Here is a 21,413-nt window from a genome sequence, read left to right as displayed (position 1 = left end):
ACGGCGATGTGGTTCGTGAAAAATAGCGCACTAAAACGTATTTGTGCACCCAAAGCCCTTTGCGTGCGCAATACTAAATCTCTGATTCGCTTCAAGCCTCCACTTTCGTATGAACCTCTATTTTGCTGGATATTCTGCATTAGTGTTTTGAATGCGATAACATGTTGCTTAACAGGCACGTAGTGGAATAACTCAGCCCCATCGGACACCCATGTGTACATGGTGCAAAATACACTCGCTACCTTTGGCCCGGTACACTGCTTATGGCAGTGATCCCCACGCAAAAATGCTATTTTTTGTTGAGCAAGCACACCCACATATAGTCAATTGCACTTGTGAGATGTGCTGTCGCATAATCCTAGATATTATTATTGCTATTTATTTTTTTTACAAAATACTGAGGACCTTTCACTAAGGTTCAAGAAAAAATGCGAAACATGCACATTGAGTAACACATGGTTCTGTATAAACATTTGGCATACCTCCTGTATACCTATTCCATGCTTTGAATAAAAAATTAAGCTTTAGAAAGCACTCATCCTGTCTTGGCCATAGTTTGTGTCTCTTTTTGCACTTCAGCAGCATGAAAATCTACCAACTAGCCCACCTGTCTATCATACTTCGGCAGTTCAGTAAATGCATTAACTTGAGTGCAGTACAATATACGTGAACCTGTTGTAAATGTGCCCATTGAAGATGCAATTCTCAGTAGTCGAATGTTGCCACATTGTCTGCACAGCGTCATCACACCTCATCTACTGCCAGTCCTCGCTTTCCCCAATAGAGCAAGGAACTATATAATTTTCTGAGCTGAGCTTCTGCATCAAACAAATTTATTTAATGCTGTGACATCTCAATAAATAAATCAATGTTTATTTATAGACAACCGAACTGTTTTGCCATGTTTGGTAAGTATACATGGTAATTGTAAAACTGAACTTGTACAGTGGCATATACATAAAGCATGCATGCAAAATGGTTTTCTTGGAAGAGCCAAGTACTAAATGAAATGAGGAGAACCATTCTTTTATTTCTATATTTAAATTTGTATACATGATCTATGGACGTAACATGCATGGACATTAAAATATGCTGCATAAATAGGTGTTATAATGGGATGACAGTGAAGGGTGTGCACGCAAACTATGTGCACAGCTTATATGAGGATGCGACAGAGAAAAAAATGTTTGGTACACACACGCAACTCTACAAACATCAAAAAGTATCACAAATGCCATCGAACAAGTCAACACTGGACTAGTGAAGTTACGCAGTCACCGTCCATGCCATGGCTGCAGAACTAAAATGTAGATTACAAAGGTAAAATCTGGGACAAGCAGACAGCAAGTTCTTGCACAAAGCTCTTCAACACAAGCCTTGTCCCTCGTGCAACTGGTGCTGTAATTTGTCACAACTTATCTCATCTAACATGTCAATGACAAAGTGCAAATTTGAGCATGACAGTGACAAAGCTTATGGTGCTTTAGCAGCTTACTAAGGGTCAACACTTTTTTTTTTTGCTGTTGTTGATGCCCATGCATCGTGCACACAGTATGCACACCTTGCATTCAAGTTTCTTAGCTATCCTCCAAATTGCAGCCCCATAAGTTAACGCTGGCAGATAGCATCTACTATAGTATCCTTAATACATCTTGTGATACACTTATGTGCAAATATTGCAATGAGTAACTGTTGAGTTTCAGAGACCTTTCAGCAAGGAATTCATACCACTGGAATGAGAAAGCCTGGTGGAAGAATTAATTATGCATACTGCACTATCATTTAACAGATATGAGCTGTAACTGTGCTGTAACTGGTTTTTCTTCCACTGGGCCCTTGAAGAATGAAGTCTCATTGACCATGTACTATTACACCAATTACAGGCTTTTTTTTTTCATACTGTTTCACTGTGGCTTTGTTTTGGAAAGACTTGTGCCCCTTCTGTCCTTTTAAACCTCCACATTTTACACATTTATACTATACAGTTTCTCCCAAAGGACAGGCTTTGAACAGAAAGCCAAGTCACACTCGGACAGCTGTGTCCAAATGTCACGTTAAACCAGTGGCCACTGCCGCATCACAGCTATTAGTGTTGCAGTCTAGGCCACCACATGACTTGTCCACAGAGGATGTCTCAAACGAAAGAGGTAAGAGTGCAAAAAGTGCAACTCAGTGTTCATTGTGGTTCATAACACAGTGAGACAACTGTCATTTATCTGCATACAGGGGATCAGGATCGAAATGTCTACAACTTGCATAGTGCTGAATGATGCAAGAGACAAGTGGAAACGTCATACAGGTATCCTTAAGATATTGCTGGATACACTTCAACGTCAGGTGAAATCTGCTCTGCCAATTGGACAGGTGACTTGCCACTCTCTATGTGGATCTGTGGCTGCACTTTGTGACCTTGTGTTAAATAAAGTTTAAAAATTTGTTTTTGGGATGTAATGACTTGAAGTCACAGTGTGGGATGCTGTAGGGACAAGCTCTGGATTAATTTTGACCTCTTGGGATTTCTTAGTGCACACCGAAACATGTGTATTTTTGCATTCTGCCTCAACTGGAATGCAATCACCACGGCAGGGGATCAAATGAGTGACTTCATGCTTAGCACCAGATTTACATAGACACTGAGTCATCACAACAAGTCCCGTATGCTGTGTGTGCTGCAGAACAATACAATAATCATGGTGGCTTCCATTCCGTGGTGCGCGAAATTTCCTTCGTTACAAACCATGAGAGACCCAGCTAGACAGAAGACAAAATTGCATTCAATTTGAATTTGCATGCGAACTTATGCTGAGTTTAGGCACACGATTACTGAGACATAAAACATGCTGCTTTCAACTCAAACACAAGAGATTAAAGAATAAGATAACACTTTTCAGAGGCAAAACAACCAGCATGCTTTGTAACCAAGTCGCACAAAATCCCGCACTGATACAACAATGTAAGTCTTAGCAGTGGCTATGTAATCTGTGATGATCCAGACCAAAGGTGTACGATTTGCATACTAGTTACAGCCCACTGGTAGCAATACCACAACACGAAATACTGCACATAAAGATTAGCCTCTTTAGGATAATTAACTTTATATTTGCTTGACACAGAAATAAACAACACATAATGAGGATATATTAACCTGGCACATATCAAATGCAATAATCAGATGTTGGATCTTAAGAGGGAAACTAATGAGAAGCACAAAATCAACCTAGTTTGGTAGATTACCTTCCCAAAATTCTGGCTATCTGCATTTCTTGCCTACAATGATTGACTAATGGCATTCAGCATCTGAGGCAAAACACAGTATAATAGACAGAATAGTGCAAAATGCTAGGTACATGAGCATTCCTGCATTTTTTATCCATTAGAATGTACCTCGGAATCGAGCTCGCAACCTTATGCTCACAGCAGATAGATTTTTCAGCTAGGGAAATGTCATTTATTAGCAAAAAAAGTGAAAGAAAGGTGTCTCTTTTTGAATAATACAGATGGTGCCGTAACAGATTTCACTTTACTTTTGGTCAGACCCACAATTATATGTTCCATTGTGAAGTTTGTAAAGGCTGCAAACATGTCACACTTCATGCAGGCAGCTGTTTATGCAAGAAACTGAACTCGTGTACATGAGCGATCACTTTCAAGACTTTTTTTCCTGACGAGAGCATTCAGAGCAACACCTAACTGGAGCTACAGGCCCACTGCCCACTTGTTTAGCCAATCAGCATTTGCTAAAGGCGATATCACTAAAATGGGCGACTACAGCCTTTGCACATTTACTATACATGCCACCATACAACAGATGAGATCATGTTACGCTATGAAGCACAGTCAAACTTTGTACCATGGGAGCTAGAAGTCGAAGAATGAAAGAAAAAAAAAAAAACGAGAAGGAGGTCACGATATTGAAGCTGGTGTTGCCCCTTGGAGACCATTTTTCCTGCTGTGTTCTGCAGTCTGGTGCTCATAAGAAATACCATCTTCAGTCAGTTTCACACCATGCTTCCAGGCTTTCAGTTGAACGAGCCTTTCTTGTGCTTTAGCAAGCCGCTTGAGCACGTGAAGTATCTCCTTTTGCGTTTCCAGCAACTCACTCGTTTCTTCATCTCTGCCACCTGCAAGGCAGACAGGCACGGACACAAGTCGAAGTGTAACTCTCTACCTAGGCATATTTTTACACTACTCTTGCATAACTTGTACAGAATATACGAACGGACAAACGTTAAAAAGAACACAGGTCAAATCCTGTCCTACCATTGCGCACATAAGCAATCATGTCAAATCAACTAGACTGCCAGCAGATCCTTGTTAAGTACATCAATCGCAATAGTTGTTCTGCATAGTGCCTAGCAAACTGCTGTTCACATCTTTCTAGGTTTCTCCAAGCTACATCAGCAAAAATTGGGTGTGACAGAAAATGAGCAAACTCCAAGAAGCATCGTCGTTGGGATGCAAACTTACCAAATTACGACATTACCATTAGGGAAAACAAAATTCATGAGTGAATGCAACCTCGACCAGAGTTACCTGCTTAATTGCTCAGAACATCGGCTTCATTCTCTATGATTCTGTTCTGTTTCATAGCACATCATCTTTATATTGTCGAGTGCGAACTCAGGTAATAAGTTTAAGCTGCAGCTTCAATGTTATCAGATGTAAAGGATGCCAGAACACCACTTCCTGTGCACACAAAAATTTTCATTCTTGAATAATTTTACATTTTACATCTCCATTCATAAGGCTGGTGACATAACAGATACATATCAAGTTCACTTTGAGGTAATAAAGGGTTGTGTGTCTGCACAACTCATTTTATTTACTAATGTCACATGCAAGAATATTTGAATGAACTAAGTTTTATGACTTCAGATCAGGGTATATTTGTACTTCACCGTATGTACATCGTCCTTACATCTTGTTTGCTTTATGAGTAGCACATTTACCAAGAGAAAGAAAGAAAGGAAGCTAACATCAAAAATTATAGTTTGTAAAAAAAAGAAGTTGCACAGCTACATTCATAACTAAATTTAGGTACAGACCCACTCTCATTTTCTTCATGTCGGGACTTCCAGATACTTCAAATAGTTGTCCTTAAAGAAACAATATAATGAGTCATATTACCACATCAGTACCAGCCATAAAACAGAAAGAAATGTGCAAACATTTATATATTGTCAGACAGTGCTCACAATATATACAAGACACAAGTATACTAAGCTTATGGTGTGAATGCAGCACAAAATACCGAAGCACTGGAAGATGTGGTTAGCAGAAAGATGTACAAATACAACTATACTAAGCTTGTTATCACTCTATTTTATGACTGCTAAAGTTGACAGAGCCTGTGCAACACTGGACAAAACTTATTCGCAGGGACATACTTCCGCTAACCATCCCTTACACTTCATTCACCAGGTCAAAACCATTCGGTCTATTGGGTTACCATCATTTTTGAACACAGATGTATAAGTCGGCTCCAATATCAACAGAGCTTGTCGTGTACACAGCTCTGCTGTGTACACGACAAGCTCTGTTGATATTGGAGCCGACTTATACATCTGCGTTCTGTGTTTTGTCGTGGCTTCTTTCTCAGCAAAGCAAAGAAAAAAGCACAAGCTAAAGGAAGGTCATAATATAGGATTTATTCTTTGATTTACCCTTACTAAATTACTTTTATGAATAATCAGGTGCAAACACTTTTTGGTGAGTCACCTACCTGTATTTCTAGGAGAAAGCCTTTTCTATTGTGGTACCTTAATTGAGTGGTTGCACGCACACATGAATTTAATTGAATTCTGGGCTATTATGTGTAAAAACCATGATTAGATTATGAGGCACGCCGTAGTGGAGGACTTCAGATTAATTTTGATGACTAGGTGACCTTTAAAGGGACTGACAACTGATTTCTAAGGACCTATTTTTTTTTATGGCACAATGCAAAGCTCACCCTAGGTAGTGTTTACATCTGCAGCGGTTACTCACAAAAGCGTGTGGATATTTAGTACACAGAATTTTTCAATCTGAGCAGCCTTTAAAAAAGTAAGAGTCCCTTTTTCAGCAATGCTGAGAAGTGAGAGCAATGTCGATAAGCCCGCCTCGCAAATTGTGAAAGTCACCCATCGTTCTACTTTCACAGGAGTGAGTGTAACTGTGGTTAACCATCTACATTTTGACATTTTCAACCACTTTCGAAAATAAAAGGCTGGTGCAATAAGTTCGCATTGTTGTACAGACATTCTTATATTTGTACTGCGTTTTTTTCCCCAAGTACATGCCTACGTCACGGCTGGCTGGCCCCCGTCATTGTTGTTCTGTTGATAGACATGTCAAGCCAACTAATAGAATATGAAGGCGAAGGCAGCACCACTTTCCTGCTCACTACAAACGAAGGCTTATCTGCACATTGTAAGTCAGGAAAAACTTATAATAATAAAAAGTATACTGCATTTCAATAGCAATAAAAAGACCAGGAACCGCGTACACTTGTAGAAGGTCATGTAGTGAACCTTGTATGCAGCTTCATGTTTTTGCCGCGTGGGGCACCAAAGGTCATTTTTCGCAACTTTTACTGATGAATCAAAATATAAATCTACATTTAATGAGAAAAACATGGCTCGTTTTAACCACTACGATAGGGAATCATTCCACCGGCGGGGTTATCTCGATTCATGTTCTGAGTGGTTGTCTGCCCCTTTAACATGCCCCCAATGCACGGGATGCAGGCATTGTTGCGTTTCGCCCCCATCGAAATTCGGCCGCAGTGGTCAAAGTTTGAAACCGCGAATGCACACATGAAGGCGGTTAACATCAGTACAGTAATGAGGCACTAAAGAAGAACAGTATCAGTTCAGTCTGGTAAAATATTTGGCAGGAGAAAAGGTAAGTTAGCAGAGGAGAATAGGAATGCCAAAGTTTTGTTATTTGCTTGACATAAAGCTGCTTGTAAAATGGTGCAAATAAAGAAATAACCCTTCTTAAAAAAATAAATTACTGTAAGAAATCTGAAAGCAGTATTTAAGGTTAGGCAAAAAAGCTTACGGCAGGAAACTGGACTTGTGAGAAAACTAAATTCCCACTAAACACAATGTTTTAGTCTGCGGTAGCTTATGTGATTGACATAGCAATACATTAAATTATAAGTGCCATGCCTTAACAAGGCAGAAATTCATTATTGTCATGAAACCTGTGTCTCGCAAACCTTTGTGGCCAACCGTACATCTTCTTAGTTTTAACACCTTGAAGCGAGTAACAGCTTTACAGGAAAATTTGCAAGCTCCCTTTGCTACACCTGTGCAACTGTTATGCTTCATTTAGCACTACCGCATACCTATCATTTGATGACTGTCTGTTGTTCCACTGCACCACCATAGAACCTTCTCTTCCTATTCCCATTAATCCGCTACCCTCACTCCTTTCTTCAGCATTGACTCCGCTCCATCACATGACCCCTAAAGTCATTTCTTTCCTCCTCCCTACAGCTGCGAGCCTAACTCCTCATTCACTGCTCAAAACACACTGACATCCTGAATTTCAGACCCAGTGGATGATCTTATAAATGCTAATGCATAAAAGAAGAAAGGCAGGCATAAACACACTCGTGACTCACTTTCACTTGGTGAGCTTGGCTCAGTTGTCTGGGTTGACCTGAAACAACAATGCAGTGCGACAGGGTGAACAGCAGCGAATGTGAATCATATTACTCCACCCTTATCAAGCAAGCGCAGCATAGTGCAGACGAAGGCGAAATGCTCAACAGGATGTCAAGTTGGGCTAGTTGACCTTGAATGACAGGCACATCTGGCACAAACTGGAGGGACACAGCAGGTGGACAAAAGTAAGGAGTTCCGCTTCTGTGTTTATTCCTTGCACTTTTTCTGTCCAGTGTGTGACATGCCTGCCATTCCGTAGGCGCAAGTCACTACAGTTGCTAAAGTTACCACTTCAAACCATCTCGGGATGGATTTAAGTCACTCAAGCAAGCAAACAAAAGCAAGCAATTGTTTGAAGGTGGGCGTGCAAACTAGGAAGAGGGGACACGAAACAGTGCCTGTCTGAGAGGTGTGGCATACAGCTTGGCGTGTTTCGTTAGAACAGTGAAGGACCATGAAGGGTCAACAATTAGGTTACAATAAATAAGCCCTTTCTAGTAGATGTGCATGTCTGTCAAAGAGCAAGGGCTAGCTACAACATCAGCTACAACTGCTTGACATCCGACTGTCATGCCCTTGTTCCGACACAAGACGATACCAGCACTGTCATACGTGCTTCTCTTCCATATGCGAAGTGGCTTTGACAATTTACTTGTCACTGTCCTAGCTACGCAGAGCAACAACCACATTTTCGTTAGTTGTGTTCCTTATTATCTTTGACATCTAGCCTTTCACATCCGCTACTGTTCTAGGTATACTATATCCACTGCAGCCTTCATCCTGCAGTGGACATAAATGAGGTGATCACAATGATAATAATATGCTTCACATTCCTCAGTAGTGTATTACAGCTTCACACCTTAGTTAAACTTGCGTTTGTTCTCTTCAGAATAACTGTGTTCAGCATGTACAGCTCGTGTTTATGACTGAATCTGTGCAGCAGATTTGTGAGGATGCCTAATAGTAATCAATCAGTAAGACTCAATGTGAGACCATTTAATTTCATATTTTCAGCAAAGTGCAAACCATTCACAAATGCGGCGTGTTGCCCAGCCACAACACACAGCAACAAGAAATCAGAACTGTTAATCAGTTCTTAAAATATCTGTGGCACTAAACCAAAAATTTTGCTTGAAATTGGCCAAGTTTTGCCTGCTGCAGCTGATGCAGGCAATGTTGCCATATTATTCTGAGAGCATGAAACTGCAAGCAACCTGTTCATGTGAAGTAACAGAAGCTGTGAGTGCTTGTTTGCTTCATCGGAAGAAGGGTAACAAAAATTACAGTGAGGGAGCTTACCTGCTATTGCATGGAACTTCATCTGTAAGAATTAAATTTTCAAGATTGCTCAGTATAAAAACTTAATACAGGTCATACTAGAAATGTTACTCATATATCCCATAAGCAATAGACACATTTTAATAGGCAATATAAAGAATTCATTCAATGGAAAATAGACACTGACTACAGCTAAATCAAAGGTTTAAAGGCATCCCGAGCTACCCCTCGGGCTTGGTAAAAAAAAAACACAGTCCACAGATAGCATACGCTGCTGTGAATATCTCAGCCAAATCTTGCAGCCACGCGTGGAGGTCGCAAGTGAAGCGCAAAGTCACCTTTTTCTCAAACGCTCTCTTTTCAACAGAAGCCTGCTCCTCACTCTTTTCTGGATGCTTTATTTCGTAATATGGCAGATTCAAATATGCGGCTGCTATTGGCCAATAGCTGACAATAGCGTCACAGTAGCGTTCAGTAGGCGGAGCTTTGTCGGCATACCCCGCTCTATCACAGCCTTCGCAGTGCAAGTCATCGAAAAAGGAGAGGAAGCACTGCGTATGGGATATCTGACTGCCAAAAAGCCTGCTTCTGTTGAATGCATTGAAGTACTTTTCGTGGCAAAATATTTCTGAAATAGTCTATTTTAACTTCAAGTGCATATCTTGATTTCAATAAAAAGTGGTTCAGGGCCCCTATAAGACAAGACATGGAGCGGAACGAATATGGTAGCCAGACCTGACCTGCTGCCAATTCTCGTGTGGACCCGCCGTGGTTGCTCAGTGGCTATGGTGTTGGGCTGCTGAGCACGAGGTCGCGGGATCGAATCCCGGCCACGGCGGCCGCATTCCGATGGGGGCGAAATGCGAAAACACCCGTGTACTTAGATTTAGGTGCACGTTAAAGAACCCCAGGTGGTCGAAATTTCCGGAGTCCTCCACTACGGCGTGCCTCATAATCGGAAAGCGGTTTTGGCACGTAAAACCCGATAATTTACTTTTTTTTTTTTAATTCTCGTGTGGTGTCTGAGTCCTCTTTCATCAAATAGATGAGCAAAACGAGAACAAGGTGAAAGCAGGAGCCAACGTTTCGACAAGTGGACATGTCTTCTTCAAGGCCACTTGTAGAACTGTTGGCTCCTGCTTTCACTTTGTTCTCGTTTTGCTCTTCGTCTTGAATTTCCATCTCCCGCCTTCCCCGTGTTTTCCCTTACTTTCACAAAATAGTAGCAGCAAATGGAAATTACTTTCACAAAATAGTAGCAGCAAATGGAAATACTAGCAGATGTGGTATTCATTCTAACGTTCTTCACAATGTACGACGATCATGGCAAAAGTTATGCTGCACTGCGTCAATGGAAAGTTGGAACTTGCTTAGGAATGGAGTTGTGGATCCTGGTCAAATATACTAATCTTTTCCAGTAGATTAACAATGGGCCCCCCCCATTGCTACAACAGTTTATAAATTCATGGCACATAGTACACTAGAAGCCATGAAATGATTCGGAGAGGGAAACCATCAGTCCAGTAAAAGTGTGAACATTGGTAAAACAAATCTAAGGAAAGTATTACCTTCATGTTCTGGCTCTGGATCATTTGATCTGAAAAATTGCAATGCTAAGTTAGACCACAAGATTGTCAAAAGGCCCTTTGCTTGCCCAGTGTGCAATGTGCAAAATGCATGCCTACTTGTTATCACAGGACACCTCTCCTGGGGAGCTGGGAGGCTCTGGAGAAAAAAGGAAAGAAAGAAAGAACAAAGAAGCAGACAGGAGAACTACAGTCATTACAAAAAGTTTTGTAGGCACTGAAGAACCCCAAGTGCATCGGCTTCTTGAGTCTATGGGCAATATGTTCTTCACCAAGGACCCTGAATCAACAAACTAGCACATTCGATTCACCATACCAAAATAAGGTGCCTTTACATTAAAGGGGCCCTGAAACACATTTCTAACTAATCATAGAATGGCCTCGCTATTAAAAGGCACGATGGAAGTGGCACAGGGGGGATGGCAAGGGGGCAACGCCCTGCCTGAAATCAGGCATCTTTTTTTTTTTCTTTACGATGCTACTTCCGGTTCAGGCATGAGGTGGGCGCTTGGGCACCTGCAGCTACATCACTTACAGAGACCAATCAGGGCATATGGTTGTCAGAGCGACTCGCCAACAAAAGGGCTCATCGCAGCACCCCATGGCTGCCACTGTACCTACGCTATCCAGCATGCCAGTGTGATCTCTGAGACGACACACAGCAGACACAACTACGCGCAACTGGCGTGTGTAGACGCCTGGAAGTGCAAAGATGAAATACCTTTTCTTTTTTCTTTTTGAGATCGCAGACACATACCTTTCATTTATGTACCTCAAGATTAGCAATTACATATAATATTACAGAGAACATTCTCACAGTCACGAGATACGCCAATACCTGTTGGGCATGCTTGGCTGCTCATGAAGTAGCTGCTGATGACATTGCAAAGGAGAGAGCAAGTGATCTTTCACTGTTTTTGACATGAGAGTGTGCTCACAAAAGCCTCATCTACAGATCGGCAACATTTTCTTCTAATGTCCAAAAAGTGTCTCAGGGCTCCTTTAACAGGTGCAACTTTTCACTGATGTAAAATCACAAACACTGCAACTGGGAAGGAAATGCAATAGGGGATATGTAAAATATGGAAGATGTGCATTTATTTTACCCAGTCAAGACTGCGTGCATCCTACTATCCTGCTCTGTTAAGAACAGTATCATTCTTCTCTACTCATAATAACAGATGTAATGATATGCTACCACAACAATCAGGCACTTTAGCTTAACCTGTGTGGGTAGAACCACAGGCGCTGACTACGGGGGGGCTCCGGTGCCTGAGCCCCCTTCGGAAAACTCTGCGCGACTTTGGAAAACATCGCCGCGCGACTGGCCATTCGAGGAACTTTGCATGTATTCAGAGGTTTCTTTCATGCTCGGAAAAATACTTTTACTGTATCAAGCAACAGAAAGCTGTATCAGGAGTTTTTCATGTTGCTCTACAATTTCTCAGTGACACTTTTCATTTAATTATCGAATTAGGTAGAATGAAAAAAAAGATAATCTGATTATCTCCAAGCAACGGCAAACAACATTATCTTGTTTCTGTCCAGCTACGTGGCATATGCATACTTTTAATGTTTGGCTCAAGTTACGCTGGACATCTTGTATATATGGGGTTCAGAAAGCCAGCCAAGCCCTGTCGCCACCCCTCCCTCCCACACTTCCGGAAAAATTTAAACTTTCCGTCTATGGGTAGAACCATGTATAGTGATAGCATACTAGTTGCATAACATACCAAAACAACCAAAAATGCCTTTATAAAACCCATTTCTGAAAAAAAAAAGTGGGTTATAATAAACCCTGAAATAGCAAAGTTCCCCAAAGACAAACAACGCCTGCATGTGCCATTCATTGAAGTCGGATTGGTTCAAGTACTCAATGAACTGCGACATGATTACATACAGAAGAAATTTATACTCTTTTAGCACTCGTGAAGTGACTGGGTGTGCTTAACAACATAATCATCAAGTTCTATCTGCAGAAGAACCATGTGCAAGTATGTAAATTCTTTAGACTGCTTTAGTGTGCTAGTTCATGGGATACCACTTCACTTATATTTTGCTTAAAAGCTAAAATCAAGCTTTTACTGTTCACAGGTAAACTTACACTACATGGATTACTCAATGCTAGGGTGCAGGTTCACCCACATAGTGCTTAAACTTAGCCTCATTATAAGACATTCTTATTCACAAAGTCACTTGTAAGCATAGCAGAGAAAAAAAGGAAAAGAACACAACCCTTATTCAAGTGTATACACGTTCATGTAGAGCAGTCATTATGACAGTTCAGATGTAACTTCACCTTATGATGAAGGCCTTCAACTCCTGCTGGAATTGTCATAAGTGCATTGCAATGATATTATGTGCAGTATTTTTCAACATAATTTATCTGTTTCTTGTAATAACACAAGCGACAGCCCTGTCTTTTGTGTAATGGTAACGCAAAAGTGCATACCTGCCTTGACATCTGCATTAGAATTCAAGTTATCGCTCGGCTCTTCAGTTCCTGCAGGAAAGACAAAAAGAACAAACTGCAACAGAATACATTAGGCAAAAATTCACACCTAGAAACTATCAGCACTTTCAAGTGTCACAAGTGAATGCAGTTGACAAAGTTGCCCAGACTGGCCCTTTTGTCATTCCCAGAGCAGCACTGGCAATGACAAAAGGCCCAATCTGAGCAACTTTGTCAGCTGCATTCATCTGTGACACTTGAAACCAATGTAATAAAACAGAGGCTGTCAAACTGCAAAAGTAAGGAGGAAAAGCATGGCAAAAGCTTCAACCAGCAAAACTATATCATGACTTTCAAGTGGCTACAACCAAAAAATAAGTTTATTTTCCCAATATTTCAGAATGAACTCGGTTTCTTCTTCAGAGGGAGTGATGGTGGTGATGTCGAGGTGCAACATTCTAAGCTTTCATGGTTGAGGTGGTGAAGAGGGGCTGGGTGGGGGTGGGGAGGAGGCTGGGCACGGTCAGTCTGTTTTGTTGATTGGTCTCGGTCATTAGAACTTAAGTTTCTTCAAAGGAATTTCACAGTCTGTTCTGAGAGTTCAGCTAGGGGGTTTCGCTGTCTAGAGATAGTTCTTTTAAGCTTTCATGGTCGAGGTGGGTAGAAGAGGGTGGATGGGGGTGGAGGCACGGTCCAAGGTGGTTGACACTTTCATTTTTTTGGCTGTGCTTAAACTGTGAATATAAACTGATGGCAGGTTTCATGTGGAACGGTTTAAGCTGTTTCTGGTGTTTTGAATGTACCATGACTGTAACAGTAGTTTTTATTGGTTGGTCTCGGTTCTTAGAATTTCGCCTTCTTCGAAGGCAACGGGTCGGCTCCAGCATTCTATGGTCTCCTCAAGATTCACAAATCTGGAGTCCGCCCCCCCCCTACGGCCACTAGTAGACATCTCACCCTCAACAATGCAATCACTGTCCCAAGTACCTACATCGGATTATTTCACCACTAGCCAAGAAGGTGACGACTCAGGTAGGCAATGCAGAGGACCTCAATTGGGCTGACATCAAAGCTACGACTAGAGGACAATGAATGCGCAGTCTTGTTTGACGTGGTATCGCTGTTCACCAGCATACCCATACAGCTTGCTGTAGCCATAACTGGAGAAGCCCTAGAACAAGACAGCACCATATACGAGAGTACCCCCTTGAGTGTAGACAAAACATGTCACCTACTCAAACTTTGCCTATCAAACACGTATTTTTCCAATAAAAGTGAATACTACAGGCAGATAAACAGAGCACCAATCAGGGCTCCAATCTCACTGATCATAGCCAACATCACTATGGAAAATGTTGAAGAGAGAGCCCTCAGCATGCTTGATCAAATCTGAAAGTCTTCCTCAGATATGTCAACGATTGTTTCTGCGTTATATATACATCGCAAGTCACCAATCTGCTCAGCCATCTAAACTCCATTGAAGCAGACATTCAGTTCACTTGTGAACACATAAAAAATGGATCCCTTCCTTTCCTTGATGTAAGGTTTAACCGAACAGGAGACTCTCTAAGTTTCTCAGTCTACTGGAAACCAACTCATACAGGTCATTACCTACACTATATAGTTCAAATCACCCTGCAAGCCACAAAGCATCAGTAGTAAATACTTTAATAAAAAGAAGCGAAATGCATTGCACTTTGGAATCTAAAAGAAGAAAAGAAAGAAAAACCGTCTTCACCAAACTCCGAAAGAATGGCTACCCAAACCGCTTCATATGAAAAACAATCACACAGCAAAAAAGAAACTAACTTCAAAGACAGCCCTTGATCTCCCCATGTTCCAGGAAATGAATATCTCTCCCCTACATTAAATGTACCGGTAAAGCCATCAGCATAATTTTAAAGAAAGAAGGCATAAAGGTCGCGCCCAAACCGATCAACACAATAAACCATCTTCCACCTAAAGCCAAGGACCATGCACCAGGAGAGAGAGTTAAGGGGTTGTCTATAAAAGCAAATGTTCCCACTGTCAGGCAGCATACATTGGCAACACGAAAAACTGAACTGCAAGAATTAAGCAACACAAGAACGATGTCAGAATGTTCTCCAGATAGCAAAACCTCCTAGCCGAACACTGAGAACATGCGGGCCATAAAATTACTTATGACGAAGCCGAAATTCTAACCCAGACCAACCAACAAAAACAACTGTTACAATCATGGTATATACAGAGCACCAGAAACAGCTTTAACCTATCCAAAGATAACCTGCCATCAGTTTATATCCATGGTATAAGCACAGCCAAAAAAAAAGCATAAACAACCTCGGACTGTGCCTGTACCCCTCACCCACCCCCTCCTCCTCACCTCAACCATGAAAGCTTAAAAGAATGATCTCCAGACAGCAAAACCCCCTAGCCGAACACTCAGAATGGACCGTGAAATTCCTTCGAAGAAACCGAAGTTCTAACCAAGACCAAGAAAAAAAAAGAAAGGAAGGAAGAAAGAAAGAAAGTGTTAACCACCTCGAACCGTGCCCAGCCTCTTCCCCACCTTCCCACCCACCCCCTCTTTCCCACCTCAACCATGAAAGCTTAATATGTTGCGCCTTGACATCACCGTTCTCACTCCCCCCAAAGAAGAAACCGAGTTGGTTCCAAAAGCTCGGGAAAATAAAACTTATTTTTTGGTTTGAGCCACTTGAAGGTCACAAGTAATTAACCCAATCAGACAGGCAATTCTGTCAAAATGTTTAGCTTCAAGCACACTATATTGGAGCCACTGCGGCAAAAGACGCATGTCTTCTCTTGCAATGCAGGCAGTTGTCTGGAAAAAAGGTTAGCCCAGGCGAATGACGACTGGACTAGAAAAATTCCACTGTATGGTGCTGCTACTTATGAACATGTACAGGACAGGAGTGTGAGGCCCTTCCCATTACGCATGGAAGGGGAGACCTGCAGCTGTTCCTAAGGCGTGCATTTAAAATGCTGCTGTTACTACTATGTGTCAATATACTGTATATAACTGCACACATGAGCCTTTTAGGTCTTAGTGTAATCAACTGCCCCTGTTGGTACCCCCCCTTGTCCACTGCCACAAAGCTGAAAAAAATTTTCTGCTCCCGTCATCAGTTAGTTGCTTGTGCTAATCCTTTCCCAGAACATTCGTAAGGAATGCTTGAACAGTAACAGTGTCATAGCAACTGTGCCTGTGCCTTGCGAGCATAAACAGGCTTTGATGATGGCCGCATAACGGCCATCATTAGCCAGCGATCTTCATGCAGTACTAGCAGAACATCTGTTCACTTACTTCCACGTCTTGCAGCACAGTGCAAGTGCTTTAGTGCTATGCAAGCTTGACTTTCCCTAATGTGACAAGACAGAGAGATAGAAGCATGACCAGTCAGTGTGACTGTGTGCATAGAGGGAAGGGTGTGATAGAAGCCGTAAGCCGAGAAAGATGAGCGAAGATGTCCAGCAATTTAGCACTTTTGGCTTCAGAAAAGCAACATCACAAATAGGCTACCCCAAATTGCTTCCCTCAGGCTACATGCTGTCAAAGTATAAAAGCAGGCACTGCGGAAGTGTGTATTGAGTGTAGAGGCAGGAACTGGGGCTCATTTTGCCTACAAACTTTTTTGTTTGTGTAAGGTCAAGGATTACTTTACTATAAAGTAGGAGGGTCTGCCCTCAGGGCTGAAGTGGGGGAGAGGGCGGTACCCCCCGGCAATAGAACCTGTGAATGTGTTTGTCCCCCCCCCCCCTATTTTGGAAGCCATGAATGAAAGATTTAAAAAAGCGTTTGTTAAACAGACACCGACGAGAAGTTAAGCATAAGTCACATTGGTAGGTTACATTACTGGAATTGTAAACAGGCCAATCTTGATACGGGTAGGAAACCAGAAAGACTACAAAAATGAAAGATGGGTAGCAAATCCACCTTGAAATTCTCTAAAGAGTCCGGGCGTTGTCATAACTTGTGAGAGTATTTCCTCGGTACTAGTTTCCTGTTCACAAGCACAAAATCAGCGAAAATCAGCAGCAATATCGGCCACAATGTCAAAGGAAAGCTCTACATGTTTTCTCGAGTTGGGCGAGCAATGGGATGACCAAGAAAGAGCACCTGTGCTACTTGGGGCTTCTGTGCTGCTGCCGAGCAAGCAATCTTCGATGGGCATCCCTATTACAAATTCGTTGAGATTATTGAATAACGAAGCCTCAGCAAGAAGGTTCCCAGCAGTAACACCACAGTTGGCGCCTGCAAATTAAGTGAAAGAACACACACTTTCAAGAAGGAAAATAATAACAGTTCGGTCTTCTGCATTCAATGCACATTGGCTATGAGGAACACTGCAATGGAAGGCTACGGATCAATACTGACCAACTTCCATTACGGGCCCGGTGTCGCAGAAAATCTTGTGTCAGGGTCAGCAGAGTATTATATGTATATGCCATGCCTTGCCATGTGACATGCAGCATATGCGGGTTGTATTGACACACCATTCTATCACTAAAGTTGCCCATACCTTGTCTTACATTCTTGACAAAGTTATTCTTGAGAATTTTGAGAATGACTGCCCACAAACAAATGTCACAAAACAAAACACCGACAGCACATGCCTTTTATGTTAAATCTTCTCAGACTTAAATATTAACAGTGTGAAACAGTAACAGAAACCTGAAAAGTATGTAACTTTTTCGGGCAGCTGTGCACAACCTCCAGGATTGGCCCACGCAAGAGGCCACGTTTCTACTTGAAAGCTTGCTCCGTGCATAGTGTTTGCAGCCAGCATTCTTGGTAAACATTACGGTTACATAAGCTGCAGTTGCTGGGAAGCGTGAGAAGCGGCCGGGGATCTTTGAATGCTATCATGTTCCACTCTTAAAGGCAAAGCTTAAGCATCCTTTAAGTTTTTCTTTAGAGCGCACCTAAATCTACATGCATTAACATTGAAATTAGTTTGAAGCCTTACACTACAGCGTCTCTCATGGCCCCTGTGCTGCTTTAGGACGTTAAACACAACGAATAAACAACCAAACAAACAAATAAATAAATATAACTGAAAATTGGCAGCACAGGGAATGGTTTGATATATTCAGTTTTTGGCTGTTTGCTGCAACTAAGTCCTATTACACATTGATGGTGCATTAGTGATTTGTGATAAAACATGATCACCAAATGGCATAGGCATATCATTGAAAAGCTGCACATCGAGTGAAAACCAAACTGCCTGCCTAAACGATATGTCAGTTGCGCACAAGGGCATGTGAAGATTCACATGGCATTTAAGTGGTTGAGTTTCCTATTAAGGCAAAAAGGCACAGGGATCAGCTGGGTACGAAAAACGGATGCGTTAACACTTTTTATGCCTTCTAGATAAAAAAAAAAGGTATCAAATATTGCAATTACAACTGCGTGGCAACAGTGACTGCACTTTGTCCACACACTTTCACCAATTACCCTTGAGTGCACTGCACACGAGATACAAACAAATCTATAAATTATTGCTCTTGCTCAAGACAACAAATACTACATTTCAACCAGCACTAATATATATATAATAGCAAATGTGAGCTGACATTGTTTGACAAATTGATTTGAGGCAACCGTTTTCGACCGCGTACTAATCTTGCTCAACATATATAAACATATGTGTTCTGACAACCACCACATGCATGCGCCTTTTGGTACTGTGCTCGTTTACCTAGCTTAACTGAAACTTGAAATGACTGAACAACTGACATTGCTCCTGAAAAAAGAAGAAGAAAAAAAGGAAGCCGCCCTGTCGACAGTCGACGCGCGCGCGGTTTGTTCACAGATCGGAAACGATGAGATCGGGCAAGCGTACTTTCCGCGCGCACGCTTCTCTGCCAAAAAATCAGAAATATCTTACCTTTCTTGCTTAATGACTTCAAGTCCGCCCATTTCTTTCTGACTTCTGCCGCTGTCCGGCGAACACCAGAAACAGCGAACAGGGACTTGGTTATCAAGTCCCAAGCCTGATTTCTGTCTTTGGAGCCGCCTGTACATCGCCGCTCAATCAGAGGTCTGTACGTCTTGTATCCCGAGACCAACGCGTCGATTTCGGCGCGGCTGAAGTTCGCCTTTCGCCTCGCTCGGGGATCGGTGACAACCAACAACTGCGTGACACCCAGCTGTCCTAACGCAGACATTTTCGCTTCGCCGATGGTTGTGTATTTCGAATATCCAGTCTCTTTTGTCGGCCAATATCCTTCATTGATCCTATTCACATGCACATACTAGCGCGGACAGTTGATAACCGCAAGCCAGCAGCTCGCAAAGTTCCTGGCGAACGAAGGAACTTCGTAACGAATGATCGTAAGACAAAAGTTACGAAGTTAGGATCAACCGCCATATTTAGAAAGATCGCAAGTCCATGGCCTATTCGAAACGTCCCGAAAGTGTGCAAATAAGTTTTGTGACGTCACTGCAAATAATTAACGCAAATTCTTGAAAAAAGTAAAATACTCAATAAAATAAAAAGACAGGTTGTTATTGTTCTTAAGTTGTAATATTATTACAAACTTACAATTGTAACAGATAGCTTGTCACTAACCCCGGCTACAATTCGCTAAAGTTATCGAACACACCTGTTACCACGGTAACAGTACTGTTTACAAATGGCTAACGAGGTGTTCTCGCGAGCAGGTCTTTACGTTGACGAACTCAACAAAATTCGCATCGCGGATCCAGATGCTATCAGAGAAACGCAGGAGCTCAAGGATGACTGCCACAAATTCATTGAGAGTGAGACGTTTATCTGATCTCGATTTTTTTAATCGACTCTTAGACTTAAATCGACTGGTACGTTGACACATAACCGATCTCTCTCACTCTCTCCAGGAATGACCGAATTTCAGTCCGTCGTGGATAAGTACATCACAATATCGGATAAACTGGCAGCGGAAGTTGAACAAGAAAAACTGAAGGTGAGAGCTCGCGCTGTTGGAAAGAGTGGGGTACTATTTTGTGCCTTCCGCGTTGCAGGCTATTGGGTCCCGAAACCTGCTGAAGTCTGTCGTGAAAGACCGAGAAACGCAACAGCAGCAGCTTCAAGCGCTCGTGCTGGAGAAGAAGATAGAGCTAGAAAGGTTTGAGCGTAAACTGATATACACTGCAGACGACTACTTAAACATCCACGGCAGCCCTCTATTGCATGAAACGGGCGTCTAGGGTTGTCGGTCGCGTGCGCGCAGCCCACCTGTCGCTTGGATTCGTTGTTTTACCTGTATTATTCCTCTTAGACGATCGTTATAGATACCACAGAGCAAATAAATTACGCACGAGCTTCTAATTTGGCATCTATACGACTGCGTCAGCTAAAGTGCCATTGCCTGAATTTGCGCGCCAGTGGACGAAGCCGACCACGATAGAGGTCGGGGGATCGATTCCAGACGGCGTGTCCAGCTAAAGAGAAAATGAACCCAGGCCCTTCCATTTACGGCAAATTACATCGCCAATCAGTCAAAATGTGAGGGGAGAGGACTGTCTATAGTATCAGTACTGCGCAGTTTAATTTGGTCGCCTTATGCAAACAGTGACGCAGCTTCGAAGCACACTTAGCGTTTAAAGTTATGCTGACCATAGCTCAGGTATTTTTCTCATTTTCTAACACGCCACACATTGCTACATTTTTATTGTCCTTCCTTGATTGCTTTCAGATTGAGAATACAGCTGAATGCAATGAAGAGAGAAGAAGCCGAACAGAATGAACTGATTGAGCAGTTCTCAATGCAGTCGTGAAACCACTCTAGAGCGCGACATGGAAAACGATAATAAATCGGTGTCTACAACTTCACTGCAGTCCTTCGGGAAGCAGCGGCTCGTTCACTAATTGGCTAGATTGCACGAGTGCTGTCTCCGTTATCACTACAGCTACACGTATGAGCGGCACAAACTATGGTCAAACGTATGCAAGTAAAACGGGCCTCTTGCAGTGCATCCAGGAAAGTTTTCAGGATTTTTTTCGAGGGGGGAGGGGGGGCTAAGGTTCCAGTATTCCATGCTAAGTTTCCCGTGCTTGGTGCATAATACAACAACTACTACCTTCAGCAGGCTCTCGGTCGGCCTAAAGGCGTGTACCATGCTGCGCTTGTCTGGGACGAGCTTTCGAATGATATGCGCCTTTGTTCATAGGCAAGATGTCAGGCATAAAAGGGAGCAGGGCGCCGGCCGAAAACATTTCGGGGAGGAGGGGCGGGGCTGGTCTGAAGCCCAGTAGCCCCCCTCCCCTGGCTACGTCACTGATTCAGTTGTTCATAGGTGCCTGGCAATGCACAAGTTGCACACAGCAGAGCACGGGAAGGCATGCAGCCAAATTAGAAATTGTCCACGAACAGTGTGCAACATTTTGTAAGGCAATCAGGCAATTTAGTTGTTTTTTTCCCAGTTTTAAAAAGGAGAGAGTGAGTATGGAAGGTTTG

General features: G+C 42.4%; 2 protein-coding genes across 4 annotated transcripts; one reads left to right on the top strand and one right to left on the bottom strand.

Moving 5' to 3' along the window:
• Window positions 1-1,010: 1,010 nt before the first annotated feature.
• On the bottom strand, window positions 1,011-19,362 carry LOC126517410 (uncharacterized). Of its 3 annotated transcripts, XM_055064482.2 has the most exons (9): window positions 18,863-19,362; window positions 17,092-17,226; window positions 12,972-13,022; window positions 10,619-10,658; window positions 10,502-10,530; window positions 8,955-8,976; window positions 7,613-7,650; window positions 5,046-5,096; window positions 1,011-4,121 (listed from the first exon to the last, which is right to left on the bottom strand). In XM_055064482.2, exons 1-9 carry the CDS (start codon window positions 19,140-19,142, stop codon window positions 3,904-3,906), a joined length of 864 nt encoding a protein of 287 aa, XP_054920457.1. In that variant the 5' UTR covers window positions 19,143-19,362; the 3' UTR covers window positions 1,011-3,903. The 3 variants fall into 3 exon arrangements, with proteins under 3 accessions (XP_054920457.1, XP_054920465.1, XP_054920462.1); XM_055064490.2 differs by lacking the exon at window positions 17,092-17,226; XM_055064487.2 differs by lacking the exons at window positions 10,502-10,530; window positions 10,619-10,658.
• A 219-nt stretch (window positions 19,363-19,581) lies between these two features.
• Window positions 19,582-20,788, top strand: IFT20 (intraflagellar transport 20). Its single transcript, XM_050167179.3, has 4 exons — window positions 19,582-19,737; window positions 19,834-19,919; window positions 19,978-20,081; window positions 20,652-20,788. The coding sequence occupies exons 1-4, from the start codon at window positions 19,611-19,613 to the stop codon at window positions 20,731-20,733; spliced, it is 399 nt and encodes a 132-aa protein (XP_050023136.1). The 5' UTR covers window positions 19,582-19,610; the 3' UTR covers window positions 20,734-20,788.
• Window positions 20,789-21,413: the final 625 nt, after the last annotated feature.

Source organism: Dermacentor andersoni, chromosome 3 (genome assembly GCF_023375885.2).
Source record: "Dermacentor andersoni chromosome 3, qqDerAnde1_hic_scaffold, whole genome shotgun sequence".
NCBI lineage: Eukaryota > Metazoa > Arthropoda > Arachnida > Ixodida > Ixodidae > Dermacentor > Dermacentor andersoni.
Note: the sequence above shows the minus strand (reverse complement) of the source record. Positions and strands in the feature narration are given on the sequence as shown.